Source organism: Vombatus ursinus, unplaced genomic scaffold, assembly GCF_900497805.2.
Source record: "Vombatus ursinus unplaced genomic scaffold, bare-nosed wombat genome assembly UNPS02014821.1, whole genome shotgun sequence".
Lineage (NCBI taxonomy): Eukaryota > Metazoa > Chordata > Mammalia > Diprotodontia > Vombatidae > Vombatus > Vombatus ursinus.
The window spans coordinates 21,913,515-21,933,399 of record NW_020954599.1 but is presented as its reverse complement, the minus strand read 5'-3'; the positions used below and the strand labels follow the sequence as shown (position 1 = coordinate 21,933,399).

At 35.0% G+C, this 19,885-nt stretch overlaps 1 protein-coding gene across 2 annotated transcripts in view; it reads left to right on the top strand.

The window, feature by feature from the left end:
- The window catches only part of LOC114024535 (bifunctional heparan sulfate N-deacetylase/N-sulfotransferase 4), a 342,555-nt gene that overhangs the window by 125,799 nt on the left and 196,871 nt on the right, over positions 1-19,885 (top strand). For both annotated transcript variants that reach the window (XM_027837569.1, XM_027837570.1), the window contains one exon: positions 15,633-15,787. In XM_027837569.1, the coding sequence (XP_027693370.1) occupies positions 15,633-15,787 (155 nt within the window). The remainder of the gene's footprint in view (positions 1-15,632; positions 15,788-19,885) is intronic.

The window sequence follows — 19,885 nt, the reverse complement described above, 5'->3', positions numbered from 1 at the left end:
TACAGAAGGATTTGAATTAAAAGAATTAAAGACTTTTTTTTTCCTGTGTGGAATTTGTGATAATCCATAGACATTTAAATGTCTCATGTGGTGACCTGGTTTTACAACCAATCAGTCATGAAACACCTATTGGGTACCTCCTATTTGCCAGGAACTGGACATAAAATATAAAAGGCAAACAGTTTTCATCATTGAGTTTACATTCTAATGAGGAAAACAATATACACTTATATAGAAAAGATGGATAAGGTAAACAAAAAGGGGACACTAGCAATTGGGTTAGGATGAGAAAAAGCCTCATACAAAAAATGACACTTCAGTTGATTATAAGAAGCAAACCAGAGATGCCAAGAGGTACAGATAAGGAAGAAACATTTTACAGGCCTGGGAGACAGGCCAGATATAGATATGAGAGATGAGGCATCATATCTGAGGAACAGTAGGAAAGACAAGAGGCCTGAATTGTTGTACATAGAAGGGAGTAAGGTGCAGTAACACTGGAAAGGTGTCAAAAAAGTTGATTGCGAGATGCCTATGAGACATCTGTTTCAAGATGTCCAAAAAGCAATTGGCGATGTGGGTCTGGAGCTCAAGAAAGATAGTAGGATTAGCAATATATACATTATCTACAAAGGGATGATAATTGAACTCGTGATAACTGATGAAGTCACCAGTTTGGGGATTGCAGAGTGAAAAGAAACTCTGCAACCTTTTGCACTGTTGATCACCCTCTTCTGCATGTGCTCTTCTCACTAGTGTTGTTTTGTTTCATTTTGTTTTACACTTTTCTCTTGATTGATCTCCTACCTGTCCAACTATTCCTTCTCAGGGCACTTTGTTGGATATTCATTAATGTCATTCCTATTAGCCATTTTACCCAAAGCTTTATTCTAGGCCATTTCTCTTCTCTTTTATTAGCTCCCATTGAGTTCAATTAACCCTATGCATAAGATCTCAAATTTATATATTCACCTCTAATCTCTCTCCTGAGTTCCAGTTTCACCTCCTCAATGGATGCCTCTTAGATATCTTTAATTGGATAACATGTGTGTCTGTGTGTATGCATGTCTCTGTACATATATGTGTATATCTATATATATGTAAATATTTACCTCTACATATACATATATGTGTATAATATACACATGGTTATTTGCATATTGTTTTCCCCATTACACTGTGAACTCTTTGAAAGCAAGGATCATATTTTTGCCTTTCTTTTTATCCCCAGCAATTAACATGGTGCCTACCACGTAATAAATGTTTAGGAAACATTTGTTGACCAACTGAGTGACTGATCCAGGACAGGAGATTGAGATGTGGGCAGACTGGTAGAAAGAGAACAGTAATAGAGTAATGTCATTAAAAAAAAACAAAAACAAGAGAGGAGAGAGTATCCAGGAGGAGAATGTGGTCAATAGAGTCAAACGTAGCAAGAAGGCTGAGGAATAAACAAACACATAAATATTCTGACTCATAACCTTATTGTACTGAGGGATTTAATTACCTATATCCTGAGCAACAGTGGCTCATTCTGTATCTCTTCTGACTTGTGAAAGATATTTATGTTTCCAACTGTTCTTTTTTGATGCCACTTCTGCACACCAGAGAATTTTTCCACAGTATAACAGTTAAGTTTATCCTGAACACATTTCTCTCATTCATGATGCATTTGTTTATCTGACCGAGGAAGGAGCACAGGGGAAGAGTGTGTGAGTGTAGGTGTGTATATATGCCCCCCTCCCCACAGCATCTTGTGTGTCATGATACTCATTGTACTCTCTTATTGGCTTGGAGTCAATCTTCCGATATTAGCTGAGCCTATGGTGATGAAGCAACCTAGTGCTGCATCTCTGACGCACCTGTCTCACACTCAATCCCATCATCTTGAGACTTGTTTGAAAATCTCTCTTGTAAAAGCTTTGCTTATTTGCAGCTTAAACCTTTGAGGACATTAAAAAAAATTACCAGGTATTGAATAGTAGATTTTTAATTATATCATGGAAATTTAGTGGTCTGAAATTAATGCCTCTGTGTGGATACTCCCAAATAAATTTTCATGCATTTGTATAAAGATAAAAATCAGACCTGGATATATGAGTTAGATTTCCTTATACATGGCTAATTCTATATATTTTTTCTAATGACCTAATTATTTTACCAATCTTTTCCTCCCAAATAATAACCCTAGCCACTGAGATTATTTCCTGCTTTCTTAATAAAAAAGGGGGAATTACTTTTTTATTTGAACTGAGTTGCTAAAATATTATTCATTAATATTTTTTCTAAAAACCACAAAAAGGTGTGAAAAAATCTATTGACAAGGTTGTATCTCTAAGAAAGATTCAGAATACAAGTGTTTAAGGTCATGATAGCTCTGGAATGAAAGGGGGTATTTATGGTGGTGGTGGTGTTGAAATATGATAAGCTGACTTCCCAATTTCAAGTTCAAAAGGAGCTCTTCTACCTCTTATAAGAACTCTTCAAACACTTCTAGATTGAGTAAAAATAACAATATCTACCACCACTACCCCCACAAAAACTGTAACAATGGCATCATCTCCCATCTAAGGTTGCTGTTGAATGAATATCACTTTTCCATGTGTAAATATAAAGTGGTTTTGATAGGGTAAATCAATCAAATTGCCCCCACTCCACCTAAACTAAGTGGAACCTGTCTTCATTGAATCAAATCAATCAAAGCTATTCCAACTAAGTGTGAAAAGGTATTTATCAAATAAGACACCACTGATAAACCATAGACTAAACTGGAATAAAGATTGCACAGAAACAGTGCCTGAATTAGTTGAGAAAACTTGGTCATGCCTTTTGGATCTTCCATGAAAGAGTAGACCAGTGCAGAACAAAATAAGAGGCCAGAACAAAACCAGGTTTTTAATTCTAGTGAGTGGGAAATGAGAGAACATTCTGGCTAAAGCCTATAAGAAGAAATCATTGTGGGGGTGGCGGGGTGAGAAGAAGGAAGAAGAGTCCGATCTTAGCTTTGGTCTCCTTTCCACTTCTTTCTCTCTTTCTGTCTCTCTCTCTCTTCCTCTCTCTCTGTCTCTCTCTGTCTCTGTCTCTGTCTCTCTCTCTCTCTCTCTCTCTCTTTTTCTCTGTGTGTGTGTGTGTGTGTGTGTGTGTGAGAGAGAGAGAGAGAGAGAGAGAGAGAGAGAGAGAGAGAGAGAGAGAAAGAGAGAGAGTGAGTGACATGCATACCTTGGCTGGAGGAAGACCTTGCAACATTTGAATTTGAAAAGGTTTTAGATTTTCCTTCTTTCCATCAGTGTCCTAGCATCATTACCTCAAACAAAAGAGAATGAAGACTCTAAAATCTGCATCATAAGCCAAGTACAGCCTAGATGCTGATTGGCAGAACTAAAAACTTCCCAGCAAAGAAGCTACACCATACCTAAGGGAAACTTCTTGAGCTCCCCACAAAGGAGAAAAAAAGACTTCCAGCAACCAAGGGCTGTGAGTTAACCATTTGGCACATGTGGTGCCTAATCTACAGTACACTTTCCTCTGGATTCTGTTATGTGCTAATGGAAGAATGTGTTACCCTCTTTTGGGGGGAATGTTTTGTCCCAACTGTACTTACTATATCATCTTAGTAAATGCATCTGTCTAAAAAAATTGAGGCTAGCTGATTAAATGATAATCAACTGATGATCATGCAAAACGTACTTCATACTAACCATGCTGCAAAAGAAAGCACATCAAAAAAATAGAGAAATTTTTTTTTTAAAAATGTGCTTCACTCTGCACACAGAGTTCATCATTTTTCTCTCTGGAGGGAGATGGCATTTTTCATCATGGGTCCTTTAAAATAATCTTGTCTAGAGGAGCTAAGTCTTTAGAGTTGATCATCCTTACAATATTGCTGTATTGTTGTAATTGTTGTAGTTGTCGCTGTTGTTGTTGAGATGATCAGTCATGTACAACACTTCATGATCCTGTGGACCATAGCATGCCAGATCCTTCTGTCCTGGAAGTCTGTCCAGGTTTATAGTCATTGTTTCCATGATACTACCTATCCATTTCATCCTTTGCCAAACCCTTTTCCTTTTGCTCTCAAACTTTCCCAGCATCAGGGGCTTTTCCAATGAGTCTAGTCTTCTCATTTTGTGGCCAAAGTAAGCTTCGCTTCAGCATTTGCCCTTCCAGTGAATATTGCTGTTCCTGTATGCCATATTCTCCCGATTCTGCTCAATTCACTTCACATAGGTTCATAGACGTCTTCCCAGGTTTTTCTGAAACTGTCCTGCTTATAATTTTTATAACATAATAGTATTCTATCATAATCATCTGCCACAACTTGTTCAGCCAATCCCCAACTTATGATCATCCCCTCAATTTCCATTTCTTTGCCACCAAAAAGAAGAGCTGCAACGAATATTTTTGTACAAATGTGTCTTTTATCCCTTTTTAAAAACCTCCTTGGGATACAGACCTAGTAGTAGTATTTCTGAGTATGCACAGATCTATTGCCCTTTGGGTATAGCTCCAAAATGTTCTCCAGAATGGTTAGACCAGTTCACAATTCAACCAACAGTGCATTAGTGTCCCAATTTTTTCCACATCCCTTCCAATATTTGTCATTTTTCTTTTCTGTCATATTAGCAAATCAGATAGGTGTCAGGTGGTGTTTCAGAGTTCTTTTAATTTGTACTTCTCTGATTAGTAGTGATTTACAGAATTTTTTTTTCATGTAACTATTGATATTTTTAATTTCTTCTTCTGAAAATGGCCCTTTCATATCCTTTGACCATTTATCAACTGGAATGGCTCTTATTTTTTTTTTTTGTAAATTTGCCTCAGTCCCCTATATGTTTGAGAAATGAGGTCTTTATCAGAGAAACTTGCTATATAAAATTCTTACCAGTTTCCTGTTTTCCATCTAATTTGGGCTGCATTAGTTTTGTTTATGCAAAAACAATTTTTAATTTCATGTAATCAAAATTATCCATTTTACTTCTCATGATCATCTGTTATCTCTTGTTTTTCCACAAACTCTTCTTTTTTTCTATAGATCTGACAGGTTTTTTTTTTATTCTCCCCTCATTTATTTATGGTGTCATCCTTTGTGTCTAAATAATTTATCCATTTTGATCTTCTCTTGGTATATGGTGTGAGATGTTAATTTATGCCTAGTTTCTGCCAAAGTGCTTTCCAGTTTTCCCAGCGATTTTTGTCAAATGCTGAGTTCTCACCCCCAAAGCATGGATCTTTGTGTTTATCAAGCACTAGATTACTGTGGGCATGTATTGTTTACCTAATCTATTCCATTGGATTCATCGCTCTATTTTTTAGCCAGTGCTAGATTGTTTTGATGATTACCATTTTATAATATAGTTTGAAATCTGGAACTATGAGGCTGCCTTTCACATATTTTTCATTGATTTCATTCATTAATATTCTTGACCTGATATTCTTCCAGATGAATTTACTATTTTTTTCTGGCTCTATAAAATAGTTCTTTGGTAGTTTAATTGGAATGACACTGAATAAGTAAATTAACTTAGACAGAATTGTCATTTTACTATGTTGATTCAGTCTACCCATAAAGCAATTAATATTTTTTGAATTGTTTCAGATCAGTCTTAAATTGTGTGAAAAGTGGTTGTAATTTTGTTTGTATAGATCCTGTGTTTGTCTTAGCAGGGAGATCCCCAATTATTTTATATTGTCTGCAGTCATTTTTGCAAGGCAGCTGAGTGGCACAGTGGGTAGAATGCTGGGCCGAGAGTCTGGAAGACTCCTTTTCCTGAGTTCACATATGACCTCAGAAACTTAGTAGCTGTGTGACCCTGGCCAAGCTACTAACCCTGTTAGTTTAAGTTTACACACTTGTAAAATGAGTAGGAGAAGGAAATGGTAAACCATTCTAGTATCTTTGCCAAGAAAACCTCAAAAAGGCTCATGGAAAGTTGAGTTTTTCTGCATCTGTGGAGATAATCATATGATTTTTATTGTTTTTGTTATTGATATGGTCAATTATGCTGATGATTTTTCCTAATATTGAACCAGCCTTGCATTATGGATACAAATCCCACCTGGTCATAGTGTATGATACTTATGATATGTTGCTGTAACATCCTTGGTAGTATTTTATTTAAAAATTGTGCATCAATTTTCATTAGGGAAATTTGTTCATAGTTTTCCTTCTCTTTTTTGCTCTTCCTGGTTTAGGTATCAAAAGTATTTTTTGTCATAAAAGGAAATTGATAGGACTCATTCTTTATCCAGTTTATTTAATATTGTCATGAATTGCTCCTTAAATGTTTGGTAGAATTCACTTGTGAACCTATCTGGTCCTGGGGATTTTTTCTTAGAGAGCTCATTTATGACTTGTTCATTTTCTTTTTTTAAGATTAGTTTATTTAACCATTCTATTTCCTCTTCTGTTAATCTAGGCAGTTTATATTTTTGTAAATATTTATCTATTTCACTTATATTGTCAGTTTTACTGGCTTATGATTGGGCAAAATAATACCTATTATCACTTTAATTTCATCTTGATTGGTGTTGCATTCACCCTTTTAATTTATAATACTAGTAATTTGGTTTTCTTTTTTAAAAGATAAAATTAACAAATAGATTCTGTATTTTTCCATAAAATCAGCTCCTAATTTTATTTATTAATTAAATGATTTATTTTCCATTTTGTTAATCTCTCCTTTGATTTTCAGGATTTTTATTTTGTTGTTTAATTGGGGATTTTAGTTTTACTCTTTTTTCTAGTTTTTTTTTTTAGTTACATGCCCAATTCATTGATTTTCTCTTTCTCTTGTTTATTAATGTATGTGTTTAAAGATAAACATTTTTCTCTAAGCACTGCTTGACTGCATCCCATGAATTTTGGAATGTTTTCTCATTGTTACCCTTCTCTTTAATGAAATTATTGATTGCTTCTATGATTTGTTCTTTGACCCATCCATTCTTTAGGAGTATATTATTTAGCTTCTGATTAATTTCTCTGTTTCCCCAGCCCTTTATTCAATGTAATTTTTATTGTATTATCATGTGAAGAGAGTATATTTAATATTTCTTCTTTTTGATATTTGGTTGTAAGGTTTTTAACCTCTAATACATGGTCAATTTTTGTGAAGGTGCCATGTACAGCTGAGAAAAACATATGGTCTATCTATTTCCATTCAATTTTTTCCAGAGGTCTATCACATCTAACTTTTCTAAGATTGTATTCATCTTCTTAACTTTGTTTTTATTTTTTTTTTTGGTCAGATTTATGTAGCTTTGAGAGGGTAAAATTGAGGTCCCCTTTTTTCCTGTTTCCTTGTTGGGTAAGATGGATAGATTTCTATTACCAATTATGCATGTATGTACATATATGTACATTAAATGTGAGTGAGGTTTCAGTGTTGTTCCCCACCATTTCCCTATCAAATGTAAAATCTCTTCCTTACATGTCTCCTTTATATGAAAAAAAAAATTCCTGTTCTTCCTCTCCCTTCCCCCTTTTCCCAGGGCATCCATCTCCCACCTATACATTTTTTTTTGCATCATCTCAACACAAAGACTCATTCCTATGATTGATTTCTATGTAGACTCTGAACTGCACTAATAATGCTAAATTTCTTAGAAGTAACATGAATCATCTTTCTGTATAAAAATGTATATGGTTAAGCCTTATTGAGTCCCTTATAATTTCTCTTTCATATTTACCTTTTTAAGGTTCTTTTGAATATTGAATTTGAAATTCAAAGTTTCTACTCAGCTTTTTTTTAATCAAAAATGCTTGAAAATCTTTTATGTCATTAAATATTAATTTTTCCCCCAGAAGAATAACACTCATTTTTGCTGGGTGGTTATTCTTTGCTGTAATCCCAGCTCTTTTGCCTTGCAGAATATCATTTCTCTTTGACCTGGGAGGTCTGGAATTTGGCTATAATATTCTTGGGAGTTTTCATTTGGAGATCTCTTTCAGGTAGTGATTGATGGATTTTTTTTTCCAATTCCTATTTTATCCTCTGGTTCTAAAATAGCCAAGCAGTTTTCTTTGAAAATTTCTTGAAATATGATGTCTAGGCTCTTCCTTTTATCATGACTTTCAAGTAGTTCAATAAATTTTAAAATTATCTCTCCTCAACCTATTTTTACCTGGTAAGATTTCACATTTTCTTCTTTTTTCATTCTCTTAACTTTGTTTTATTGTTTCTTGATAGCTCATAGAGTCATAAGCTTCCACTTGCCCAATGTAATTTTAAAGGAATTATTTTCTTCAGTGAACTTTTGTACTTTTTTTCCCATTTGACCAATTCTGCTTCTCAAGGAGTTATTTTCATCAGTAAATTTTTTAACTTATTTTTCTATTTGGCCAATTCTGTTTTTATTTAAAGTGTTATTTTCTTCAGCATTTTTTGTTCCTCTTTTACCAAACTGTCAGTTCTCTTTTCATAATTTTCTTCGCTTGCACTATTTTTATGTAATTTTCCCTCTACCACTTTTATTTGATTTTGAAAATTATTTTTGAGAGCTCTTCTAGGAACTCTTGTTGGTGCACAATTCATTTTTTTTTCTTTAAGACTTTGCTTGTGGCTGTTTTCACCTTGTTTTCTTCTTCTGAGTTTGTGTCTTGGTCCTCCCTCTCTCCATAGTAGCTTTTTACAGTAGGGTTTTGTTGCTGTTATTGTTTGCTCCTTTTTCTACCCTATTTTTTTTATTTTTAGACTTTATGTTAATGTTGGGCTCTGTGTACTCTGTCAAGTTTTAGATTTGTTTTTTTTTGTTTTTATTTTTTAGGCAATTGGGGTTAAGTGACTTGCCCAGAATCACACAGCTAGTAAGTTGTTTTTTGTTGTTGTTGTTATTTTTTTGTTTTGTTTTTGTTTTTTTGGACTGCTGTTTTCAGAAGTAGTTGTCAGTATTTGAACATTTTCAGAGCTTCCAAGGAGGTATGATCTGGACCCTGCAAATGGGCCATCCCTTGGGATTGCGATTGATATTGCCCCTTAATGCCCCTTTTTGCTTGGGTTGGCAAACAATATTGCTCCTAATGTCTCCCTATCCCTCTTGAGAAAAGTATCGCTTTCTGCCCTTGTACTTTGATCCAGAACTAAGTGTGGGCAATGAATTTGCCAAACAGTATCTGGTCCTCTACCCATTGCTAGCACAGGGTCCCCTATAATTTCTTTCTGACCAGTTGCCAGATTCTCTTATCATCTCTACCTTGAGAGCTTCCAAAGGTGCTGCTGCTTCTGTCACCACTACCACCTAGTCCTACCACTGGTGTTTAATTCGTGTTGACTCTGGGCCAGCCTCCACCACTGTGTCATGGATATCTCTCTTTTTTTTAACTTCCTAAGCTTCCTTGGGATGGAAAAATGTCTCACTCTCAACTTTTGTTGACTTTATCACTCCAGATTTCAATTTGAGGCATTATTGTAAAGTTATTTGGAGCAAAATGTTGGGAGAACTCAGCTGAGTGTTTTTTCTACTCTACCATCTTGGCTCTACCCCCATAAGGTTTCGTTCCCCCCACAGTATCACATTTTTATTTTAAAACTGTGTTTGTTCATTGAAGCAAGGTGCGGTAAGTCATATGGTAATGTAATGATCTCATGTATTAAATTCTAATTAATCAAATGAAATATTAATTCTATTATAGTCCATCAGTGAACCTTAGATTAGTATTTTTCATTAAGGCACTTCTCCCTCCAAGAACATAGATCATAGATCATGTATGAACAGACAGTTTTCAGATGAAGATATTAAAACTATCTATAGTCATATGAAAAATGCTCTAAATCACTATTGATTAAAGAAATGCAAATTGGAATAAACTTTGAGGTACCACTTCACACAGATTGTCTAATATGACAGAAAAGGAAAATGAAAAATGTCAGAGATGAGAGAAAATTGGGTCACTAATGCATTGTTGGTGGAGTTGTGAACTGATCCAACCTTTCTGGAGACCAATTTGGACGTATGCCCAAAGGGCAATCAAACTGTCCATACTCTTGGTTCCAGTAATACTGCTATTTGGTCTTATCCCAAAGATATCGTAAAAAAGAGAAAAGGACCCACATGTACAAAAATATTTATAGAAGCTTTTTTTTGTGGTGCCAAAGAATTGGAAATTGAGGAAATGTCCATCAGTTGGGCAATGACTGAACAAGTTGTGGTATATTAATATAATGGAATACTATGGAGCTATAAGAAATGGTGAGCAGGCAGACTTCAGAAAAACCTGGAAAGATTTACATGAACTGATTCTAAGTGAAGTGAGCAGAACCAGGAGAACATTGTACACCAGCAACATTGTACGATGATTAATCATGATAAACTTAGCTCTTCTCAGTAATACAATGATCCAAGACAATTCCAAAAGTCTCATGATGGGAAATGCTATTCACATCCAGGGAAAGAACTATGAGATTTAAATGCAGTTTGAAGCATACTATTTTCAACTTTGTTTGTTTTTTTATGACTTTTCCCTTTAGTTTTGTTTCTTCCTTCACAAAATGGCTAATGTGGAAATACATTGAACATGATTGCACATCCATAACCTAAAGAAAAAAAAATAGATCATGGATTCCTGCTTTATTATCTGTATACAGCACCACAGTGTCTAACATGAGTAGTGATGTATGTATTTAAGGTTTAAATGCTCTTTGTAAGTTCACAGGGAATGCATCTGAATTAACCCAAACCCTAATAAAATAACTCTAACACATCATCATCAGTTACCCATATTTTGGGCCCAGCTGTGAAATGGGTTTCAAAGTAAAATCATGACTTAATTTTTGGTGAAATATATAGGTTTTGTGCCTTCCATCATTTCTAGCACTGAGCAACAGAGCTTGGTTTAAATGAAACATTTTCTTAAAGTGGAATATTCAGAATAGATTGGAATAATTATAGGGAAATTAGTTTGACCCTTACTCATTCAAATCTAGGTTATTTTTCATTCTATCAAGTTAAGAATAAGAAACAACAAATCAGAAGCATTATTACTGTCCTCTTCCTCCTTTTCTTCCTTCTCCTTCTCTTCCTACCTCTACCTCTCCTCTCCTTTCTATAATGATTGGATGGTCAGAGTAGTAAAATTTTTATTTTCAATGTTACATATACATGATGCCCTAAGAGAAATGTACTTGACAGTGATTTTTTTTTAAATGTAATTGGTAGGATAAAGTCAACAATCATTTTTTTTTAATACTTGTAGGTGACAAGTACTGTGCTAAGTGCTTTACAATTACTGTTTCATTTGATATTCACAACAACCCTTCAAGGTAAATGCTATTATCCCCATTTTAAATGCTTAGAGAATTGAGGCAGAGAGAATTTAAGTGATTTGTCCTGGGTCACAGAGCTAGTAAGTTCCTGAGAGCAGATTTGAACTTGGATCTTCCTGACTCTAGGCTTGGTACTTTATCCATCTAGCTACCATTTGTAAGGAAATCTTTGTTTGCAACAAACAAGCATATTTATTCTTCATCTATTGAGATAGGCCCTTTTCTGATATGTCCTTCTTTTACAGTCTTAAAGTAGCAGTAATATCGTCAACACATATGAAAGCATTTATTGTTAATGGAAATAGAATGGTACCCTACAATCCAGCCAAATTGGCTTTGTCTCTGTCCCTCACGAATGATTCTCCCTTTCATCTCCATGTATTTGCACTGACTATCTCCCCTGTCTGGAATTCACTCCCTCCTTACCTCTGCTTCATAGAAGCCCTCTCTTTAAAAACTCAGGTCAAGAACCACCTTCAATGCGAAGCCTCTCCTGACCCCTCTAACTGCTAATGCTAACACTTTCATAACAATGCCTCTGTGTTAAGGTGCTGGGAGAAGCAAATTAAACATTAACTCCTTTGCTTCGGAGTTTATAATCAAAGACAAACTACCCTTCTGACTCAGTTTCTCCATATATAAAATTAGGGGGTCGATCAAAAGTCCCTTCCAAATTCTAAATCTAAGATCCTTCATGGATTGTCAAGAATCTAACACCATACTGACACCAATGTTCTACAGACTTTTTCCCACATGTATGGAATATAACTCATCAGCTCTTTGGATTATTTTGATAACTTCCTAAAACTAGATTCTTCCTGCTTCCAGCCTTTCACTAATCAATCTTAAAAATAATCCTATAATTTCTATTAAATCATTGTTGTTAAAATAATCTTTTAGAAGCATAAAATCAGAGTCTCTTCAGAGTTAGGACCTCAGTAGTTACCCAGCCCAATCCATATCATAAAAGATTTTTTTTTCTGAAACATCCCTCACAAGTGATTAGCTTTAGAAGTCAAACAAACACACACACACACATACACACACACAAATACACACACACAAGGGAAACCAATTCCCCATCAGAAGACTCACCATTTCATTCGCCTACCCTAACACCAGCAGAGGCTCCTTATTTTTACTGCCATTAGGTTAAAACAAGGAATTCTCTGCTTACCCTTTAGAAGCCATCACAATTTTCCTACTACTTATCTTTCCAGCTTTCTTCATATTGATCCCTTCTGTGCACTCTTTCCAGCTGAACTGTACTACTCTTTCCAGCTGAACTGTACTACTCTTTATTCCCCAAGCTCAATATTTAATTTCATGTCTTTGTACATTCCCCACAAGTCATCCTGAGATGTTCTCTCTCCCCTACCTTCCACCTTTCAGAAGCTTATATCCCTTCCAAATTCAGCTCAAGGGCCCCATTTTCCACGAAACCTTTCCTGTTTTCTCTCTCTCTTTTTCTTTCTTTCTTTCTTTGCTTTGCTTTGCTTTTTAGAAATTTACTCAGTTGTCAGAGCTTTTTCCCTCCTCAAATTATATTATTTTTTATTATCTCTGTACAGATTATGTCCCAAAGTAGAGATGTAAGCTGTTAGAGCTGAAGTTCTTAACTTTTTTGTGTGCCTTTGGCTATCTGCATGGAGCCCTTCTCAGAATGAGTTAGTTAAATTCACAAAATAAATTACATACAATTACAAAAAGAAGCTAATTATATTGAAATACAGTTATCAAATTTCAACAACAACAACAGAGTTAACAGTCCCCAGGTTAAGAACCTCTATCTTAGAGAACAAATAATATTTGGTGTACCTACTATGTGCAGTTATCTCACACACTGACTGAACATAGTAGGTGCACAATACACATTTGCTTAATTTAGTTGCCTATAGGACCTGTGATTTGTTTGAAAGAAATATAATCAACTGGGAAATTCAGGGAGATTGTTTAATGTTTACTCAAAGTTTTATTTAAAAGACATTCTGAACTGATATAACATTCTTAATCCCAGTTTCATATTAAGCTAATACTTAGAATTGAATTCTGTTGATTATTAGATAATAGCCAATAGACAACAGAAGGATGTAGATTACTATCCTGTTGATTCAGAATATATTTTCATTTGTATTTATAACTAGAAATCAGTCTATGCTAAAGCAATCTTTTTTTTTTTTCATGTGTAACATCTGTTCTCCTTCTGTCTTGGTGCTATGCTAACCTATCTTCCAGAGAAACACACCATTTTTACCTCTGCTAATACTGTTAACGTGGGAAGCTAGGTTGGACTAGGAGGTCAAATTGGGTTCCATTTGGCTTGTGCACTGGCAGAAAAATACTAAACAATGACTGCCCGGTTGAAGACACAGGTCTCATAAGATGCAAATCCTGCCAAATATAAGCTTTGCTCAAGTGCCCCTGGGCTTCCCAGCTTTCAAGCTTTTTTTTATTTTTAAAGGTAGGATGATGTAGTATATTGGGTACTCAACTTGAAGTCAGGAAGACCTTAGTTAAAATCCTGTCTCATACAATTACCAGCTGGGTGACCCTAGATGAGTCACTTCATTTCTTTGTATCTCATTTTCCTCATCTATAAAATGAAGAGATTGGACTCAAAAGGCCCTGGAAGCTCTAAATCTATGATCCTCTAATCCAAAAACCTAAAGCTTGATGTTTAAAGTCCCAATGCTGATAGTTAAAACCATTTAAATTCAATTTAAAACACGGAACTATTTGCAAAGGTCATTAAAATAAAATTTGAGCTCTGTGATACAATTTTTTGAAATACCATCTTGATTTTAAAGTACTTATGAAAAAAATGTACTTATGAATTTAAAAATATCATGGTCATTTATTTCTGGGACAAAATCAAAAATTCCTGTAGATTGATTTGTGGAAAAGATAAATGAGCAAAAATGCTCAACATAGTAACAACCGACAAAGAATACATTTCACACTAGTAGAACCAGGAGAATAATAATGACCTACCTCTGTACCATGAAGGGAGACATAAATGTTATGTTTTTTTTCCAAGAATCTTCATTGGTTTTTCAGTTATTCAGATTACATTTTCTTTTAATGATATTTTCATAGAACATGAGTTTCATTTACTGGCATAGCCCTAGAGATGATTCACATTGGCCCTTTTCTTTTACTTTGGTGCAATAGCCAATGAGAATGCTTTCTTAGAATGTATCAAGATACTTGACCCAATCTCTATTCATGCCTGTTTGTATTGTTGTCGTCATTCATTGTGCTTTGATAATGGTTCTCTTGGTCCTACCAGTTTTGCTCCTCCTTCAGTAATAAAAATCCTCCAACGTTCCTTTGAAATCCTCGTGTTCATGATTTCTTACTGCAAACATATGTTTTATAGTTTTCTCAAACAATCCTCATTTATGGGGCAACTGTTTTGTTTCTAGTTCTTAACTCTCACCAAGAGTGTTGCTATGAGCACTTTATGTGGTAGCACAGAACTAGAAGGGGGTGGGGATATCAATTGGGGAATGGCTGGAAATTGTTTTTGTTCAGGAGTGCCTTTCATATATGAATATCATTAAATGTCATTGTACAATAAAAAATAATGAAATATTAATTAATTAATTAATGAAATATTCAGAGAAACAAGGGAAAATATGAATGAACTGATGAAGAGTGAAAGGGGCAGGATTAGAACAACTTATACCTTGAAATAATAATGTAAAGAAAAACAATGAAAGACTTAAGAACTCTGATTAATTCCCACAACTCCAAAAGATTGATGATAGAGCATTATTCCCACTTTCCCACCTGTTGGCTGAGGGATAATAGACTAGAGGTACAAAATGAGTCATATATTTTCAGACAAGAGCAATATAACACATTTTTTCTTTGACTATACTTATTTGTTAAAAGAGATAATTTTTATTTAAGGAGGAAGGTGATAGAAATACAAAAAGAGCATTAATGAAAATTTTAAATACACGGAAGGGAGGGAAAGGACATTCAGAAGGGACACAGAAAAGAAGGAAACTGTTGGTTCTACCATGTTAATTTGATGTATTCTTTTAAAAAAAGTTGTACATGGTAGATTGAGTTCAGAGTTTCATATTCAATCTTCTTTTATGTCTTTGTAAGTGCAAATGTTTGTTTGTTGATGACTGTCAAGTACGTGCTTTTAAATAATCTTTTTACTGAAAAAGAACACTGTTATGAATATTTTAATATACAGTGGAATTTTGTTTCTATATTTTACTTCCTTGACATAGAAACTCCACTTGTGATTGAAACTGAACTAATAGCTGGGTCTATTCTCATAGCAACAGTAGAGAATGAAGAACAGGCTACTGGTTTTCTCCCTGTTCCTGAAGCCAGTTTTCACTTATTTCATAGGAACAGAAGAGGAAGATGAAGGGGATGACCTCTTGCTGGGGTCTGTGGATGAGTTCTGGTGGTTTCCTCACATGTGGAGTCACATGCAGCCCCATCTCTTCCACAACGAGTCATCCCTGGTGGAGCAGATGATTCTCAACAAGGAGTTTGCACTAGTGAGTACTGACCATGGGGTGGTGATATTGCATTGGATGACCCACCTCAATATGGAGGGATACCTTTAAGAAATTTAAATCGTGGGCCATGTTGGGAAAATATAATGCTTGGCAAAGCTAACCAGATTAAGACTAGAGTTGCTTTTATGTAGTACCAGATTTTTGTTTCCAAAGGAAAGTTGTGCTTAATTTATATAAGCAGGATTAGCCAGTAGATAAGTGAAAGTGTTAAATTAAAAAAACAAAACAAAAAAAATCAGATACTTTGTACTCCTTGGTAATTTTGGCAATTAATGAATCCCTCAAAGGAAAAGATATCTCTCCTTCTCACCATGACAGCTTAGTATATACCTATTAATCCTTTGCGGGTTGGGAGATGGAGTGGAACATGAGATTTATGATTTTGTCAGTGTAGTAAAATCTCAGGATGGAATTGCCATGTCATTGAGAGGTTGTATGAATTGACTATGCTTATGGTCAGATGGCGTGCTTTTAGAAGCAGGACTGGAAGCCAGACTTTCTTATCTCCAAGTCTAACAGTCTACCCATTAAGCCACACTGTGTCTCCTTTTCCCCATCATTGTTTCATAGATTTCTACCTGGAAAGGAACTCCACGGTTCTTAGGATCATAGATTTAGAGCAGAAAGGAACCCTGCAAGACATCTAATCCACCACCCTTTTAGACAGATTACTTGCTGCAGAGCTGGGAATGAAACTTCAGTGCTCTGCCTCCAGGTCATGTTCCTGTTCACTGTACCATGCTGCCTCTAACAAGGCACCAGAACTTAGAAGATAACATCATCATTTTATGACATATGATGAGCTAAGGCCTATATTATAATGGTGTATCTAAGATCTGAATAACCAAAGAGGTGAGTCTGGTTACCAATAAATAGAAGGTACATCATAAGTAACTTCTGCTATTGGGCTGGACCACTGCAAGAAACTAGCTTCTGCTACCTGACCCATGGCCATGTTGGAAGCCCTACTGCTACTACTCCCACTGCCTATATATGCCAGTAGTATAGGCTCATCATCAAGCTTTAAAGGAAATTCTAATGAATATTACCAAGTCACTAAAATTATGGATGGGATCCTGTCCTTTTTGAAATATGAATTATTTATTGATTTATTACTTAAAAATAAAATCCCCAATGGGGCAGCTAGGTGGTGCAGTGGATAGAGAACTGGCCCTGAAGTCAGGAGGACCTGAGTTCAAATCCAGCCTCAGACCAAACACTTGACACTTACTAGCTATGTGACCCTGGGCAAGTCACTTAACCCCAATTGTCTAAAAAAAAAAAGGAAAAAAAATAAAATCCCCATAAAAATAAAGTAAACATACATATTAGCATATTTTTTCTCTTAAATGAATAGTATGAAACCAAAAATACTATTATCTCTACCATTAGTACTAGTGACTGATACCTCCCTATCCTCTTGACTATGCCTGATACTTACCTGGCCAATGGATAGCTACATGTAGTATCACCTAGCTTTCCTTACAGGGACTCTTTTTTTTTTATGGCTAGGAAATGGGGTTAAGTGACTTGCCCAGGGTCACACAGCTACTAAGTGTTATGTGTCTGAGGCTGGATTTGAACTCAGGTCCTTCTGAATCTAGGGCCGGTGCTCTATCCACTGCTTGATGGAGCTGCCCCCAGGGATTCTTCTTTTGTATCCATCATTTCTCTTCTAATCTCAAAGAACCAATCACCAAGCATTTATTAAGTACCATACTATGTTCCAGGCATTGTCCTAGGCACAAAGGATACGAAACCAAAAATAAAATTGTCCTTTCTCCTCAAGGAGCTTCCATTCTAACAGGGATTCATAGTGCCCTACTTAAAACTATCAAATTTATAGGATATCTGAATTTTCAAAGTGCATGTAGTAGAGCATAACTATTTGAATTTGAAAAATTTATTTTTTTCACTTTGAAGATTTAGCCCAGGATTTCTATGAAGCATACATGAGTTTTTCTGCTGATTAGTATTTTTTTTATTTTTTAATTTTAATGATGTAACCTTTCATATTTAATTAATGTGTTCCTTGTGAGCTTATTGTGATATGAAGTATAAAATGATGGTCTTACCCTAATTTCTGCCCAAATGTTTCCAAATGTTCTCAGCAGTTTTTGTCCAAAAAAAAAAACATCTTTCCCCTAGTAACTTATGTTATTTTTATTGAATAGTTTCCTCCATTTATTTCCTCTTTTTTGCTTATTTGTTCAATTCTACTTATTACTTATCTAAGCCAATAACAAATAATTTTGATGACTACTACTTTATAATATAGTTTAAGGTCTATTAATGTTATATTGCTTTCATTTGCACTTTTACTCATTATCCTTCCTGAAGAGTCTAAACTCTAAAATGTATTTTGTTACTATTTTGTCTAGATTTTTTTAAAAAAAGTATCACCTTAGTGATTTGATGGATAAAAAAAATCTGTAAATTAATTCATGGAGTATTGGCATTTTTATTATATGACATGGACAAAGTATGAGCAGTAAATATTTCTCCAATAATTTGTCCTTTTTATTTAAATATTTTAATTGTATTTTTATAAATATTATATTTATAAATGCTGTATCAGAGTTGTGTGCTCCTCAGATATTTTGCCAATGCTAAAGTCAGGAAGACTCATTTTCTGGCCTTAGATACTTGTTAGCTGTGTGATCCTGGGCAAGTCACTTAACCCTGTTTGTCTCAGTTTCCTTGAGGTGGAAAAGAAAATGGCAAATCACTTCAGTATCTTTGCCAAGAAAACTCTCAATTTGGTCTCAAAGAGTCAGACACTACTGAAAAACAACTGAATAACAAAAAGTAATCCCCATTTAATCAGTCCATCATCATTTTGAAGAACTTAATATATGGTAGGAACTCTTTCTTCTAAGTAATGATAATAAAGTGTCAAAAGTGAAACATTTCTCAACTTGTTTTATATTTCCTTTCCTGAGTAGGTGATGGGGCATTTGTACAAACAAGATATTCTACTGTTTTTTTCAGTCTTTTTGTTTTTGTTTTTTTTGTTTATCCATTATGTTTCTTTCCACCTCTACATTTTTTGCATTCCAATTTTGTTCATTTTTCTTTTCAGAGAATCTGTTGTTATATAGATTATTTCTGTCTTTTTTCTAAATTTATGTTTCTCTGGTCTGACTTGATAATTTCTTTCTTGACAACTTTAGTTTTTAGCCTGATTTGTTCGATATTTTTTTAATTCTTAAATTGCTTTCCTAGACCATTTTTGAGGTTGTTGGAGCTATCTTATTGACATTTTAGCAGGCCTTACATAATGTCTTATGAAATCTTCAACTTCTTCAATTGATCATGACTCACTTTCCTCTGTTGTAAAGTACTTGTCCACTCATGTGTGTCTTTGGCTACTTTTTCATTTCTCCTCCTCAGTTATCCCTTGTCTTTCTTAATCAGCTACTCTGATTATTTTTTATGTTGTCCTTACTGAAAAGGTATGTATTGCAAATCCTTCCCTTCTGAAGACATAGCATTTTCTTCCTATCTTCTGCTCTCTAACGAGATCAGTTTCAGGGGTGTGATATTCAAGTAAGATAATGGATGTAAAGTGCTTATGTAAATACCAGTTTATATAAATATAAAGTGCTATATAAATGCCAGTAATTTTTATTATTATACAGTCATAAGGCCTCCAGTCTGGTAGTGATTTCACTCCCTGAGCCTTCTTTTTGTTTGTTGTTGAATAGTTTTTCAGTCATGTCTGACTTTCCATGACACCATTTGGGGTTTTATTGGCAGAGATACTGGAGTGGTTTGCCATTTCCTTCACCAGTTCATTTTACAGATGAGCAACTTTGGCAAACAGGGTAAAGTGAGTTGCCCAGGGTCAGACAGCTAGCAAGGGTCTGAAGCCAGATTTGAATTCACTAAGATGAGTCTTCTGACTCCGGGTCCAGCACTCTATCTACTGCACCACCTGAGCCTTCTACTGAACCCCTGAGGAGCTCAAGCAATGTTTATAGAGCAATACTGGAGTGAACTGGTAATTGTTTAACAACCTGGCTGAGGAGACAGACAGATAGATGGATAGATGGATGGATGGATGGATGGATGGAT